Raw genomic sequence first — 17,042 nt, 5'->3', positions numbered from 1 at the left:
ATGTGTATAGAAGCTTTTCCCTTAGATTATGAAATGACTTTACTCAATGAAATACCTGAATGTTTACGATGCACACACACACATACACACACACATCCCCAAGCAGTGCATTTTCATTGTGATGGAGTAAGTTAAACTATTACTCTTAATACAAACACAAGCATAGCTTACTTACCATTTAGGGTTAACTATCCTTGAAAGTGTAGCCAGATTGGTTTTAGGACTGTCTTGTGATTATGCTTTCCTCCTTTTTTGAAGAATAAAATGGTTTCATGTAGAGGTTTTAGGAATTTGTACTTAATTCCGATTTGGAATTTTCTATTGAATGGACATATCTTGTACTGCTATATATTTTCCTCTCAGGACTGCCTTTGTTGTGTCCCACAGATTTTGAACCATTGTATTTTTCATTATCATAAAAGAAAAGGTGACTCATAGGTATAGCACTGTACCTAGCACAGCGCTTGGTTAATAGTAGCTGCTTATTAAGTATTCATTGTATGGAATCAGTTTTTAACACATTATTGACTCATTGAATACTTGGGGTCCTTCTTTATGTCCTCATGCTTGCAAGTGGACTCTAGAACCACAAGGAAAGCACTCATATATATTCTTGAAAAAACAACAAAAATATTTTAAATATGCTATTTTAATTAGAAGAAAAAAAGAAAGAGAAAGGTGGCATATATGAAGATAAAATGATTAATGTACTGTAGTTTTTAAGCAGATTTTTTTTTAAAGATTTTTATTTTTTTGACAGACAGAGATCACAAGTAGACAGAGAGGCAGGCAGAGAGAGAGAGGGAAGCAGGCTCCCTGCTGAGCAGAGAGCCAAATATGGGACTCGATCCCAGGACCCTGGGACCATGACCTGAGCTGAAGGCAGCGGCTTAACCCACTGAGCCACCCAGGCGCCCAATTTTTAAGCAGATTTTAAGAGTAATTTGAAACCGTAAGCCTATGTTTGCATGGTATATATATGATCAGGTCAAGTGATAATGTTTTGAAAGACTTTGAGCCTATCATCTATAGCTATGATATTTACACAGTTTTCTAAAGGATTTTAGTGGGAAGCTAAGAGACTATTGGACTTTCATTTTGCCCTCTAAAGCATAAAGGCACAATTTTCATGGAGGACATAAATTTCATAAGGTGAATTTGTCCATCCGACTCTGCTTGGGACCATGTAATAGGGAGGTGTGTCTCTAAGATTTCCTATACCCACTTAGGGGTTTTGATCTGTCATAGACAGGCAACAGTTGTAACTTGTTACTTCTTTTTACTGTAATGTGTAAATGTGTGGGTGTATGTCTGTTTTTTAAATGAGAATGAAAAGCAAAGTATAAAAGATTTCATAATGCTGTAGTATTAAATCACATTTATGTCCTTGATAATGAGTGGTAAATGTTTTTAATGATGCTATTGTAAATTTATAGAGTGCTTTAATAAATAAAATATTGGTGATCAGAAGAAAAAATTGTGTTTAAGCATCACAGTGTTCTAAAACCTAGGAAAAGTTAGAAACAGAACAGGCGATAATATAGATAAGTGCAAAGTGAATGTTTTAAAATAAATAGCACTTGGATGACCTGAGATGTCAGAACTAGAGACAAGGGTGTGTGTTTGTCAATATATCCTTCATGTTTTACAGACTCCTAAGGGAACAAGGGAAGATACAATTTCACCTTTTCTGTGCCAAAACATTTTAATTATATCTTCTTCCAACTACAGCGGTTCAGTAACCAAGGAGCTGACATTGATGCATGTGTTGATAAAGCTGCAAACATTCAAAATGAGATTAACAAAGATTTTGAGCAAAGGGTGACAGCTAATTTTGCACAGTGTTCTGCATCTGATTCAGGCCAGCATAATAATAGAATATTTTATAACTGTTTTGTTATTCAAAAGGACTTTTATGATGCATTTATATTTGTGGATATCTTTGTATCATACTTAAAAATTATCTATCCTGTGGCTAAAACTATTTGCACATCTATGTTGTAATGCAGAGACAATATTATAAAGGAAAAAAAAACCCTCTTACTGTAACTTGTGGGTTTTGTTTTTGTCGTTGTTGTTGTCTTTTTTTGTAATCATACTTTATCCTTGGAACTCTTTGCCGTAACCTTAATTTGTCTTGAGCACACTAGCTGGAGAAGGTATAGAGATGGTAAATGTATATTTTCTCATGTTGCTTAGTATGCACTAATAAAATGACCAAGAAAAGTTATATTCAACTTATTTAATTAATAAAACTGTAGTTTCTTTATGTTCTTGAACTCCTTTGAGCACATTTCAGTGTTATTTCTTTTCTCTTCTATTCTCTACTTGAAGGCAGCTGACAGTCTTCTTTCACTTTTCTTTTTGTTTGTGAAATTTTCTTTTTTTTTTTTTTATCCACTCACTTCTCCATCTGCTTTCACTTTTGTTTGCTTGGGCCGTCTCTCATCCCAACTTGATAATGAGGAATGCAGTGTGACCCTGACCTCTATCAGCCCATGCATGACCTTCTGACTCTACCATATAACCTTTGACCTTCTCTTTGACAGCTTGATTAATTACCCTGTGTTATGATTTATGAGTAAGTGCTATGTAAAAATAATAGACAACAGGTGGTCCTCTGAAAACTTTTTGTGGCATGTTTTCTTTTACTGACTAACTTGATGAGCTATTTGAAGTTGGAAACTTACTGGAATAATCTATGTTGGTCTATATCATGGTATTTTTGTACCATGGAACACGACATTAGAATATAGGGAGCTACAAGTTAAAGCATGATTGTGACAAACATTTTACAAAATATTAGCAGGGTGCTATTACCTAAGTGCACGTTGGGAGGAAGCAGAAAATGGAGTCAAGTGACATTTTAGGCGTTTCAGTCCCAGGTCACGTCTTGAGAAAATTGCTGAAATAATGGAGGGGGCATTTTTCAAGCAGAGCTGCAGCTCCAACAGCTATGTTTACTTTAACGCTTCACTAGTGACTTCTGATTGGTTTTCATGACCTCATCTCACTGTTGCACCTAGGCTGTTGCAACAGTGACATAGACATACCCTTGTTGTGAAAAAGATGAGAATAAACACAACATACATCTTTCAGAAAAGATGAATGGACAGTGGTTTGTCCATTTTAGCCATGGGTAGATGTAGCTTATAGGCAAATTGCTTTGGGTTTCATTTCCCTTGAGGATGAGTACCTTTTTTCTTTCAAACCAAACAGATAGAATGCTGAACTTGGAAAATATGATTGATAAGTCTGTCTTAAATGATCTTTTACAGAGCTTTGCCTGAAGACCAAAACAGACAGTTCCATAGGTCAGAGGATTCTACCCTGGCCCCTGACCTCTTTGGTCACACATGGCTTATAGTATTGGCAGGTTAATATGCATAGCTGAACACTTTCACCTGATTTTTTATTTAGCCAACCACAAGAGATTTGAAAAGATGTAGAATTTTCTCCTATTTTCTATTTTCCTTATAACTGGTATTTAATAGGCAAATTAACTTGGATAAATCTTTAATTTTAGTAAGATTCCATTGGGATCAAAATACATTCTGGCTTTGGTCAGACATTGAAACATTGTATCTATTTGTAGAACCTTCTTGACAAGTACATTTCTGTACTGATTTAATTTCTTAAGCAAGTTTTTCTCTTTGGTTCTTTGTGTTTGGCATCACCTATCTGTTTTAGACCTCTGACCTAAGCCATCATTTGTTGATTGAATGATAAATGAACTATTATTTATTAGTAAGTGCATCTACAGACTTCAAAGTAAAGGAGGCCTGCAGTCCTGTGCATTCTCTTTAAATCACAGCGAGCCGTTGTGCTGAATAAACTGCTATGTCCAGCAATAAAATTTTGAGGGTTTCTGATTAAGATTCCATGCTTTAGACCTTATAAACCCAGTTCTGAAAATGAAACTACAGTTACAGCTACAAAGGATAGAAAATGGAATGAGATAAGTGAAAGAGATTAGCCTCTTGATCACTTTCTTGATCTTCTGCTAGACTGTACTCTCAAACATAAGAGTTAATTAACAACTTTATATATACTTTGTCTCTTGAAATGTTGGATATTGGAATTGACTTGGGTAAATCATTAATCAGGATGCCAGAAGTTTTGTTTATTTAGTTGTAGAATGTTAGGTAATCAGTTTGATCATTTTGTCTTTTTGTCTTCTTAAAGATAACAGAAGTTTCTGGGTATGTTTAAAATGAACTGCCTTTTCATCTTAGGAGAAATTTAGCATGAATGATTAAATATAAAAAGAATACTTCCATATAAAATGTTTAAGGTTATAACATTAGTTATGGAGGCCTCATTAGAGTGGCAATGCATGGTTCTTTTATGATATTATATCTGATGCCTGGTTTTATAAAGTTTTGTAAAACTTTATGGGTACACTTGTTAAAGGTCAAACTAGGATCTCTTTCTATTTCTTTGTGTATCGATTGAGTTATTGCAAATAGAGAGAATTAATTTTTAAAATGGCATTTATTCTGTTTTTTTTAAAGATGGTTTCTTCAATGGTTTCATATGGTTAAATTTAGCTATTGGTATGTTATCTGCCTTGTTTTACTTTGACTATTTACTTTGATACCTTGGTTTCCATGTATTAATGTTGACATGGCAAAAGTCTTTTTAGCTTTATTATATAAAGGAATTTTTGGACAATATTTGTATGTGACAGAGAAAAGGAAGAAAAGATGAAGTTTTTCTAATATCTATAGTTAGAGCATATATAAGTGGGATAGTTGACTTTATTTTGTTTCTCCAGTTTTCTCTTCTTCATTATAAAGTGGTTATTAATGGTCTCCATGAATATCGCTTTAATTAATTTATCAGGAAAATTTTAATTGAAAAATGTAAGTTTTTCACAGAATGGTAATTGAATTTGTAACAAAGACATTTATTAATATAAGCTCTCATTTCTGCAGGAAATGTTCCTGAATATTTCTTAATTGTTATTCCATTAATTAAATTGGCAGTATGAAATATCTAAGTGATAAAATATTTTCTAAATAATTCAGGTATTTAAAGAGCAGCATTCATTGTTGAAATCTAAATGCTAAAAATTCTTTAATTGATTTATGGAGTGGTAATTTTAAAATAGAATCATTTTTCATTAGTTGATGCCTTGGTGAAAAATTGATATTGTGTCTTTATAAAATTGGACAAATGAGTCATGTAATTTTCAGTTACATAATCAATAACTTAGACAAACACTACTTCTTTGATGATTTATGTTTGTCTGCTTTTTATACTTATTTAGATAGGACACATCAAATTTCAGACTCCATTGAAAATCAAGTAGGTGCAGTAATTTTTCAATCAATGATTTCCAAAATTGAAGTAAAAACTTCTGCTTAAATTAACGTGGTATTATGAGAAATACTGTATCTAGTGATTAAGTTAAAAATTAGGCCAAAAATTTTATAATTCTAGTGGGTATAAACTTTGTCTAAAGTGTTTACCTTTATTTGGAATTCCTTTATGGTACAAAGGTGATGCTCACATTCTATCAATTTATTAAAGTTTCACTTTCTTACATTGAGTTTGATGTTTTTCATAATATCATTAAAATGTAGTATATCACTATATTCATCTCTAAGAATTCTAAGATCCTGTTTTGGGTTTGCTACTTCTAACTCATGTGTGAGTATGAGAGACTGTGTGTGTGTGTGTGTGTTTAAAGTTCAATTCACTCAGAGAAGGCAGGGAAGAAACATGACAGGAGACCACTTACTCATGGTACAGAATCTAGTAAGGAGGCAATTTTCTTTTTGGCCTACGGTGACCTTTTTTGACTATGTTCCTTACACCAGAGACAGTGTATGAATGCCTCTATTTCACCCTGTTTAGCAGAGTGCAACAGTGTTCTTTAACTTAACTTTTAGTGGGAGGAGAAGTTATAGCTGAAATTTGAGAAGGGCGTGAAAAGTTGTAAGAGGCACAAGGAAGAGGGGTAGGAACTTCCTTCAAATGTGATTTTAATAACTAGTCAAGTGTGTCCAACTGTAGAAAATCACCAAGTGACAATCTGTCTACCTGACAGTGATCACAATGAATTACAAGACTTTTGAATAGCTATACAGATTAGAATAAAGCAGGACCAAATAAAATATCTTTTGTTGGTAAAACTTTGACTTACTAGCTAAGATACTTAAAAAGAGAACCCCCCCCCCCCCAAAAACCGTTTATCTTATGCTTTGATGTAGAACGTTTAAGTTTTTAAATTTGTAAAATATTTTATAACTTCTCATAAAATAGGTATTTGTTTAAAAGTTTTACTTGAACATGTATTAAAGAATATATGGTATTTTGTTAATCAGTTTGGCATTATATAGTTTTCATGTGTGCAAGACAACTATATCTTAATTAACAGTACTATCACTAAAATCACAACTTTAATGAACTTCACAATCTGCAAACCATATCATAGTTTTAGACAATCATATCAACTGGGGGGCAAAACTTGAAAAACCCCATGAAGTTTTTATGTAGATTGTGAAATCGACCATTAAAAAAACCAACTACATGCAGCAGTGTGGCATACTTAAAAATAAGATAATTGAGTCAATGCTAATATTACTCTATTATTACTGCAATCACTTTTTAAAAAATCATCTTATTATGGTCAATTTGGCAAAAAACAAATTTTAAACTTGAATTAGTTCTACAGTTATGCTTTTAGAAAAAGTATTGAGTTTTCTTTTTCAGTAAGAATGATATTTTTCAAGTTTTATTTTCCATAGCTCTTATGTGTTTTTATTGTAATGTAGTACTTTTAAAATATGACCTTATAGGATTTTACAAGGCAAAATTGGGGCACCCACAGTACAGAAGTGAATAGAAAATACAAGATATTAATAGCTTCACAAATTTATGTTGCACATGCTTGTTAGTGGAAATTGTTTATTCTTCTCTAATTTCTCACGGTTTGATTATTCCATCAGCTATAACTTAATATAAATACCAAAAGTTTTCCCAATTCTAACCATAGAAATGTTTGCCTTGCTAGAATTGTCAGACAGGAAAATATATTTTTAAAACTTTAGAGAAGGTATAATAGCTCAGTAAGCTGTATTTCAGACTTTGGGACTTGTTTCCTAGTACTGGCCCTCAGTATAGAGAAATTTTTATGGTGGTTAAAAATGAAAGAAATTTTAGGATTAAATAATTGCTCCTATGCCTTACAGTCGGACATTATTTTGTTTTATGATTTGTGTGGCCTCCTGAAAGAAGAGAGGTGGAAAAAATACCAACTGCACAGGTTGATTATTATGTTTCTGCTATTATAGATATGTAAATCTGTAGAATGTTAGGTCACATTTATTCCTTAATTGCTTATTCTTTCTGGAATTCAAACAAATAAAAAATGCTCATTAAAGTGCAATTGTAAAGGAAAGAGAATCCAACAAAATAGGGTGTGGAATTTTAACTTCAGCTTCAAAGAGGCTGTTTTTTCAAAATAGGTATTTAAATATTGATGTGGTTTGAAAGTGTACTTGTTATTTGTTAATTTATTTCAATTACTTGGGGGCTTCTGAGAGATCTAAAGTACTTTATAAAAAAAATATAACCTTGGCAATCTTTGTGTTACAATTTTGTCTTCTTATTCTTACAAATAATCTATTTAACACAAACAGTGCAGGCAAACAATTTTAAATAACTTTTTGTTGGAAAAAGTAGAACTATAGTCTTTTATAAAGAAATACTTTAGTGACTATACAACTATATTAAATTACTTACTATGAAATTTTGCAGATTTTTTTTATGAATTGAGATGGTTTCTAAGATTAAATTATGCTGCCTTCTTTGCTTTCAAAACAGGAGGGATATGGAGTAATAGTACTGAATCCCAATGAAAACTATATTGAAGTAGAAAAGCCAAAGATCCATGTACAGTCATCTTCTGAGAGTTCAGATGAACCAGCAGAAAAACGGGAAAGAAAAGATAAAGTCTCTAAAGAAACAAAGAAGCGACGTGATTTCTATGAAAAGTATCGTAACCCCCAAAGGGAAAAAGAGATGATGCAGCTGTATATCAGAGTAAGTAATAAGATTATTACTCTCCTTCACTATTTCTTTTACTATATTTGTATTGTATGTCATAATTATTATTTTATTTTTTTTAAAAGAAACTTAATTCTTTAATTTTCAGCCATTCATATCCCATGGTTGTTACTTGGGTGAAATTTTTTTTATTCAGAATTACAAAATACATCCTTATTTCAGTGTGATATTTTACTTAAGTTTCAAAGCAATTATGAATGCTCCATACAAAACATTGGTCTTCATCTTGTGTGGTGATAGTTTTTATGCATTCTTTTCCTATGAGCAACCATCCATCCACAGTGTTTCAGCTTAACTTCTGAAGGCAGATGGAGGGAGGAAGAGTAATTAATATCTTAATAAATATTTAAACTAGAATAGTTTAGGGATAGTGTAATGAGGGAACTCTCTCCTTTGCTCTTTTCTTACCCAGTGAACCTTTGCACTTTGTAATGCTAGCAGCATGGGATCGTTACAGCAGTGCTGCCCAAGGAGTTCTAATTCGTAGGGGGCACAAACAATTTTATTTGAACTTTGACACATTCTGCTTGATATACATACTGTGTATTGTATATATGAGACATATTTATGCAATTTTCAAAGCCCTTATTACGGGTCCTATAAATAGAATTTAATAGTAAAGCGCGTCAAAAATGCTACTAGGTAAGTAAAATAGTAAATTGATATGTTCTTTAAAAGTGAGCAATTCAGAACATTTAAGCATAGACAAATTAACACTTTATAAATTATATTGTAGGATAATAGTAAAGTTTCAAATTAATCAGTTTGAACTATTTGTACACTTCCTTTAAAAAAGTTTACTAATAAAATATTTCATACCATCTTTGAGGGGAATATGTAACTTTCTGAGTTATTTTCTTCATTCTCATTCATTGCATAATCCCTATACTTTTGGGAATTACACTTCAAACTTTCAAGACTATAGGTCGGTTTGTTGAGTAAGTTAGGGTAGTTAAATAGTATGAAAGCAGCATGTAAATCCTCATGACCCAAAAAAAAAATCCTCATCTCAGTATCCAGACTGAGAATACCCAAAGCTCATCATACAGTAACTCAAGCTAAAGTTAGTCAGAATGCAGTATTTAAATTTCTGAAAAGCATCTCGCTATGTAATATATTTTTTGAAAAACAAAAACAGTGATTACATTGGAATCAATAAGTAGCTTGCTTGTTCTAATGTAGGTATGTTACCGTGTTTCTTTCGTATGGCTGCATAGGTGTCATGGTGTTACCTTCTTTATCGGCTGTCCTAAGCTTTCTAATTATATGATCCAGTCTGTCAACTACCATTCTTAGGACAGTTAAAAAGAATTCTGATATCCATATTTTGAAAATGAATTGTAAAAGCTTTTGAAATATACACATCATTAAGAAAACTCATGTGCTTATGTAAAATGTCAACAAAAAGTTATTCTATGTATTGTTCTTCTTAAAGTTTATTTTATTTGCCTATGATATATACAGAATATGGATCTATTTCTGACATCTGTCTTGTAGGTTTTATATCTCCTTTTCTATTTTCTCTTGTCACCACTGTGTGGGTATTTTGCTTTTGTTCCTTGTATGTGTGCATTTTCTTTTTTCTGTTTCATTTATCTGAATGGATGAATCAAATGAAACAAAATCTGTTTCATTTATCTCTGCCTCTGTTTTTCTTCTTATATCAAGGGAGAAAAATCTTTTTATTTTGCTTCATTTTTAGGATCTCTCTTTCCCTTTGTCTTTTTTCTTTCATTCTGCTATCTCTTTTACACTCCTGCCGTTTCTGCTTCTTTCCTTACATGTCTTTTTGCTTCTTTCTTCTTCGTCCCATTTCACTCATCAGTCTCAGTTCCCATTGAAAGCACTTAAAGCAAAAACAGACACTTTTAGAAAATACAACTATATGCCTGATAGTCTTAGTTATGAATGTCATTTTTCCTTAATAAATACCCTTTCTCTTAAAATCTTCTAGAATTGTGCAAAATAGCAGTTAAGCTGGTACTCTTCAGACATAGTTCTAGATAGTAAGGTGTGATCCTGTGGTGGAGAAAGAGACGAATGATTCATGTTGTGTAAGATGCCTTAATTCTTAGGTAGTTTTGATCCACTCAAGAAGTAACTTCTTGTACTCTCCTTTCCAAAACATGTCTCCAAAAAGTGTAATTTTCAGACACAGAGCATGATATGTGATGGGGATAAATTAACATAAATTTCTATACTTCTTAACTATTTACATTTTGAAGTTGATCATCTAGTCTTTGGAACAGTCCCATGAGGTAAGTAGATCAAATAGCTTTATCCTTATTTTATAGGTAAGGAAACTGATGCACAGGTGGCTCATTTTTGTCTAAGAGAGCAGATAACTAGTAAATGGTGGAACTAAGTGTTGAAACCAGGACTTCTAGTTGTAGATTCTTTCTCCATTTGCTTTTTACCATGTTGTTCTACAGTTGGGAACAAAATATATACATGAAATATGAAAATTAAAACAATTATTATAAAAGCATGACATAAGTGACATGTGATGATTAATAGATTTTTATCAGTTATTAGATATTAAATAATAGTTATTTAATAAATATCTATGAACAATTAATATATAATACATATTTATAACAAGTAATACGTGCACACAAATGTATTACATTATGTATATATACATATACACACTCTCTCTTAATAGGATCACTAGTATTCATCCAATTTTCTATGAGAAGACTGTGAGTCAAAACTTAGTAATTTCCCCAAAATAACATAACTCTTAATATAAGCTTCATGAGGACAGGGACTTAGTCTGTTTTGATCACTATTATATCCCCAGAGCTCAGAAGAGAGTCTTCATAATAAATTTTTATTTGGTAAGTAAGGTGTTGGAGCCAAGATTAAAATCCCATACTACTACTTTTTTTTAATATGTTCTGCTTCATTAAAGTATGCTACTTGATTGTGAGGAATCTCATTGAAACAATCCAAAACAAACAAAAATTACAGTGTTGGTCCCCTACCTACTCTAGTGACTGAGAAAACATTATGAAAATTAATGATACGAAGTCAGTTTCTCAAGATTTATTTAATACCTTGATCTATACCTTTGCATCTGAATCTATAAGAGTGAGATATCCTGGTTTGTTTGTTTTTTTTAAACTCTGTCATCAAGGTAGTATGTTTATTGGTGAAAACGGAAATGTTTCATGCTGACTACTGCTATTTCTGTTGTGCACCCTTGCTCATAGAGTAGAGCCAGGCTGCTATACATGTTCTTTGCTGTACACCTTTGTGCTGTGTAATTTTGCTTCCTGTTCTTTCCCTCCATCCAAATTCTGCCCATGTTGTAGGGCCCAACTGAAATCTCACCTTTTCGTATCATCGTAATCACTTACCATGACTCATGGAAGTCACTGCGACTGGTTAACTTATGTGAAATTTATCATTTGCTGTCTGAGATATCTCTTGTGTTTTTGTTTTGTAATATTATTAACATTTATCTTTCATGTATTTCCACTCCCCATAATATTGTAGATCTTTGAGCGTGCTGTATTGGTCATTCCTTAAGAATAAACAGAAATGATGTAGTATTTACAGTAGTACAGAGCATACTGTGAGGAATCAGAAACCGATAATAAACCCACTCATTAGAATCCAATACCCTGCAGGGAGACCAAAGCAAAAAGACTAGGCCTTAGTCTAGAGATACCTGGATAGAATTGCTTAAATATCTCTTCCAGAGGAGACTTAATTGTGGGCTGTGGTGATAGGAAGAAAAGAGATTAGACCCAGAAGGTTGAAGGAAAAAAAAAATGCTGCAAGTGGAAGGGGGAAGAAATTACATGGCCACAGAAGGAAGAATCCAAATGTGGAGGAGACATTTACAGAGTAAGAATCTTGGCAAAGTCTGGCATTACACATTGAAGATACTCAAATATTTATGGCTTGATTGCTTGTTGACATCCATCAAAAATCTTACTCCTTAGCATGAGAGATATTTGGTGTCTAGTTTTCTGACGGATTTTTTCAGCATTTATGTGAATTTTTGCAATTGTTCAGAAACAGCCAACTGATAAACTGAAGCTTTCTTTCAAAAAATATGTTTTTGATGTTTTTGGGTTATGTTCAAAATATTGGTGAAGGCTAATAAATATCCCATCTTCTCTGTACCTGTTCTCTTCTGTACTACGGCCACTGGAGTCATTTCTATCTAGTGCTTTAGCAACCAAATTTAATTTTTTTAATATTATAGCCAATGAATGTTTACTCTCTGGAACCATTTTATTTTCCCAATATATTTAAATATTTGCGTTTTCTTTTCTTCTGGAATCTGTTAAAAAGCCAAACTCTCCTTTCAAATTTTGTAAAAATCTATTACAGACCGGCAGAAGTAAACTAGAATCCAGGCCTAAAACTTTAAGATTAACAAAGTGTAGGGTTTTTTATGTACTAAATGAGTATAAATAAATATGACTAACTATTGGATTATGTAGTACATTTCTGATGCATTAGAAGCAGAGCTTGAGAGATCAAAGTACTTACTGTTTCATGTGGCAACTTTCCTTAAGTATGAAATAATGTACTTTCTGGCATATATTATGGCTTATTAAGGGGATTGATTTGGTCTAGGCAATAAACATCATGTCAGACATGCCTGGCAGGAAAACCTGCTTAATATGTTTTGTAATAAGATGGAATTTTTTGTTCTCAAAAACATCTGCCAACTGAATTCAAGAGTGAAGACAGAAAATGTCATCAATTTAGTGGTAATCCTATAAATTCAGTTTCTTTCTGAGCAACACATAGTAAGACACACAAAATTCCCAGTGTTAATCACCACTGGTTATAGTACTTTGTAAAATGATGAAACAAAAACATTTTATTTTTATATAATGTGTTAATTAATTCATAATGAATTTTAATATTTCAACTGATAAAATTTTAACAAGCATCTTGCCAACAGATCATTTTTTAAAGCATCTGTTTTTTAATGTGTTGGGTTGAGAACTGAGTCAAATGGCTAAATATGTACATATATTCTTTTAAAAAACATATTTCTACCCCATAATTATAGATACACTATTTTTTCCCCTTAGACCACCAGGGGCTGCTGCTGTTCACACTGGGTTTTACTTTCCTCTGAAACTGAGTACCCCCCATCACACTGCATCTTTTCTTTCTTCCCTTTTATTCCTTAACCTTAAATCTTTTAATATATAATGGAAAGAAAAAACAACAAGCTTAGTTAGTAATTTAATGATCAGTATAAGAATTTATATTTTAAACATTTCTACATTCCAAACATTTACACTTTACCAAATGAACTTAAAACCAGTAGTCATTGAAGATTTGATAATAATTATTTTTATTTTCTGTTTTTAATGTCTGAATATCATTCAGAATCATACCCATTGCAGAGATGTAGTATGGAGATGAAATTAAACGTGCAGAATTTGAACAACTTGAGTTTGAATCCCAGCTCTTTCCATTTTATATACTGTGACCTCAAACAAGTTAACTTCCCTATGTCTCAGTTCTTTTGTCTGAAAAAATGAAATGATAATAATATATGCAAAGTGAACATGGTTTCTGACACACCATGTTGGGTCTTCAGGGCTAATAAATAACTCCCTGTCTTCTCTCAAATTCATAATCAACTAAGAAAGTATCCAATCCTTGAGGTCCCCAGCTTTTGTACCTTTCATTACCTTGTACCAAAAATAATAACGTCCATCTTACCTTTCTGAGTTTGGAACCCAGTGAATAATATGGCAAAGGAATCAGACAAAAGGAGATCAAAACACCAGCTTTATTAATTGATATAGTTCAAATGGAAAATGTGGCTTAGATCTGTGACTAAATTTAGGTTACCTAATTCATTTCCCCAGAAACACATTTTCATCTCTCTTCCAAACATCCACTTGCCCTTTCACAAGGTAGAAAGCAAGTTGAAATGCGTCCTTTTTGCAAGTAGCTTTGAAAGACACCCAGAAGGGCTGAGTAGAGCATTCTGTTTCTTCCCCCAAATGTACAAATCAAGTCAGTCACTCCTCCTGTGGGAGGGAAAGAGTGAGGGATGGTGAAACAAATTGGAAACGTCACTCCAGCTATATGGCTTTACCTGGAGCCAGAAGGGAAATGGGTCCCACCTGACAAAAGTTAGCCCCTAATAAAAAGATTATTAGTAGCACTTGCATCTTCTAGCAACTCCATAGAGCAATATTAAAATATAATCATTAAACGTTCACTAAGGATACCTTAGTTTCTTCATTTTAAGGTTTTCATTTAAAAGGGAAACTGATCAAACCTGATTGCAGAGAAAGTAGCCACAAAATTGTTTAATTTTAAAGCATTTAAAGTGCCATGATTTTATTTTAAATAATCAGAAATCAATCTTTGTATTTTCATGTTTCTTACTTCCAAAGCCTAGTAAACAGTAGATTTTTAATAAATATTTGATGAATGAATATTTTAATAAATGCTTGCTTACATGAACCTACAAAGCAGAAGAGACAGAACTTTCACTATATAAATCTGCTCTTTGATATTGACTAGCACAAGTTGAAAGAACTGTGATACTATGACTGATACATGCTAACACTCAGAAAATTAGTACATTGTTCTTTAAACCCACTTAACAACCCATATTAAGTATAGCAGGCATTCTTTGAATTCAGTAAAAACAAGCCCAAACAGAAAAATTTGAAAGTGGCAAAATAATTAGATCTTTAGATTTAGAATAGAAATTACAATAAAGACCAGAGCTCTGCACTTATTTGTTTCGGTTGACTATTGGCCAAATTTGGTGAGGAATTCTGCTATAAATATGGTGTAGTAGAAAGAAAAAGAAATTCAGAATCGAAGAGAGTTATGCTCCAATGATCTTAATTTTTTCACAAGCTATGAGGTTGGACAAGTCACCTCATTCTTTTAGTTTCTTCATCTGTAAAATAAGAATAATTGTAGTTACTAGGCTGTTTAAGGAGTAAATAAGGTAAATTAATGTATATGAAAAGAACTGGTAGGATACCTACTATTTGTTATATCTCATTTTTTTTCTGTTTTCTCCTTGCCCTCTTTCCTTTGGAAAGTATGGGGAGAATTATGGTCAAATGAGGTCTTTTCCAATTGGTTTATAATCACTGCTTCTCAAACCTTTGGTCTCCGGACCCTTTTACGTGCTTAAACATTATTAAGATCACTAAGGTATTTTGTTTATATGGGTACACTAATTGATATTAACCACAAAAAGAATGAAATATGAGAAAATTTTTTAATATTTATTTTAGGGGCGCCTGGGTGGCTCAGTGAGTTAAGCCTCTGCCTTTTCGGCTCAGGTCATGGTCTCAGGGTCCTGATATCGAGCCCAGTGTCTGGCTCTCTGCTCAGCAGGGAGCCTGCTTCCTCCTCTCTGCCTACTTGTAATCCCTATCAAATAAATAAAATCTTAAAAATAAATAAATACTTATTTATTTATTTTAGGGGCTCCTGGGTGGCTTCATCAGTTAAGCATCTGCCTTTGGCTCATGTCATGGTCCCAGGATTCTGAGATGGAGTCCTGATTGGGCCTCCCTGCTCGTCCCTGCCCCCTAACTTTTCCCCCTGCCCCCTCCCCCTAACATGTTCTGTCACTCTCATTCAAATAAATAAATAAAATCTTTAAAAATAATAATAAATAAATACGTATTTTAAGATAGTAATAAGTCTGGGGTGCCTGGGTGACTCAGTTGGTTAAACGTCTGCCTTCGGCTCATGTCATGATTCTGGAGTCCTGGGCTTCCTGCTCAGCAGGGAGGCTGCTTCTCCCTCTTCCCTTACCCTCCTGCCCACCCTCCATTAATGCTTGCTTGCTCTCTTGAGCTCACTCTCTCAAATAAATAAATGTACTATATGTTGGCTAACTGAACATAAATAAATAAATAAATATAATCTTTTAAAAAATAAAATAGCAATAAATCCCTTACATGATGACACAAATAACATATATTTATGAGAAATAACTATATTTCTCAAAACAAAAACATATGGTGAGAAGTGTGGCATTTAAAAAGCATCTCTTTAATATCTGGCTTAATAGACAGCTGAATTCCACCTCTGTTTTTCTTCCTTCATCCTCTTCTGATATGTTTTTTGGTTGACATTTCTGAAGAAAATTTGGCCACATACAGATATTCAGTTATAAAAGGAAGCAGAATTTTAATAGCTGTTTCAGGTAATTGTACATGTTTTTCTTTTTTGGTATACCAACACTCAACAAAGAATAGTTGCTTTTTTTTTTAAGATTTTATTTGTCAGAGAGAGAACACACACAGGGGGAGCAGCAAGCAGAGCAGGCAGAAGGAGAAGCGGGCTCCCCACTGAGCAATGAGTCTGATGTGGGGCCTAATCCCAAGACCCTGGTATCAGAACCTGAGCTGAAGGCAGATACTTAATGACTGAGCCACCCAGGCATCCCAAGAAATAGTTTCTTCTTAAAGATTACCCGCTGTGTGAATCTAAAACACATTACTAAGTATTTTGTACTATTTTCATGAAAATCCATTGGTCTTTGTTGTACTTTCAATGGAATCTTTACTCTTGAATGATTTTATAACATCACTTATTGGTCATTTGGAAAATAATGTTGCATTGAGTTATGCAGATCTTCCACATGTTGACATATTTTACTATACAGTATCAAAGAAATCCTATCTATTAATATTACTACCACTCTCATCTGCAAAGATTTTAAGAATTGAAAAATTAAACTTATCAGAGAGGATATAAGTTCCCCCAACTTTTAATTTTAGCAAGAAAGCTCAAATTTTATCATTAGCAATAAACGCCATTGGCTGTTTTTCTTGAACTTTCAGGTTTATTTTATTTATTTTCAAGAAAATGTCTTCCATATGCCCAATGTGAGTAATGATCATTTGTTTATCAATCTTGAAAGTAAAAAGGATAGTCTATTTAAAAAAACAGCTACTTGAGCTCACAACTCAGTTACACAACTACTTTCC

At 32.9% G+C, this 17,042-nt stretch overlaps 1 protein-coding gene across 6 annotated transcripts in view; it reads left to right on the top strand.

Moving 5' to 3' along the window:
- ARB2A (ARB2 cotranscriptional regulator A) overlaps window positions 1-17,042 on the top strand; it is a 428,932-nt gene that overhangs the window by 182,995 nt on the left and 228,895 nt on the right. For all 6 annotated transcript variants that reach the window (XM_059418237.1, XM_059418238.1, XM_059418239.1 and 3 more), the window contains one exon: window positions 7,834-8,052. In XM_059418237.1, the coding sequence (XP_059274220.1) occupies window positions 7,834-8,052 (219 nt within the window). The remainder of the gene's footprint in view (window positions 1-7,833; window positions 8,053-17,042) is intronic.

The sequence above is a fragment of the Mustela nigripes genome, chromosome 12 (assembly GCF_022355385.1).
Source record: "Mustela nigripes isolate SB6536 chromosome 12, MUSNIG.SB6536, whole genome shotgun sequence".
In the NCBI taxonomy this organism is placed as follows: domain Eukaryota; kingdom Metazoa; phylum Chordata; class Mammalia; order Carnivora; family Mustelidae; genus Mustela; species Mustela nigripes.
This window is presented reverse-complemented; position numbering and strand designations above follow the sequence as displayed.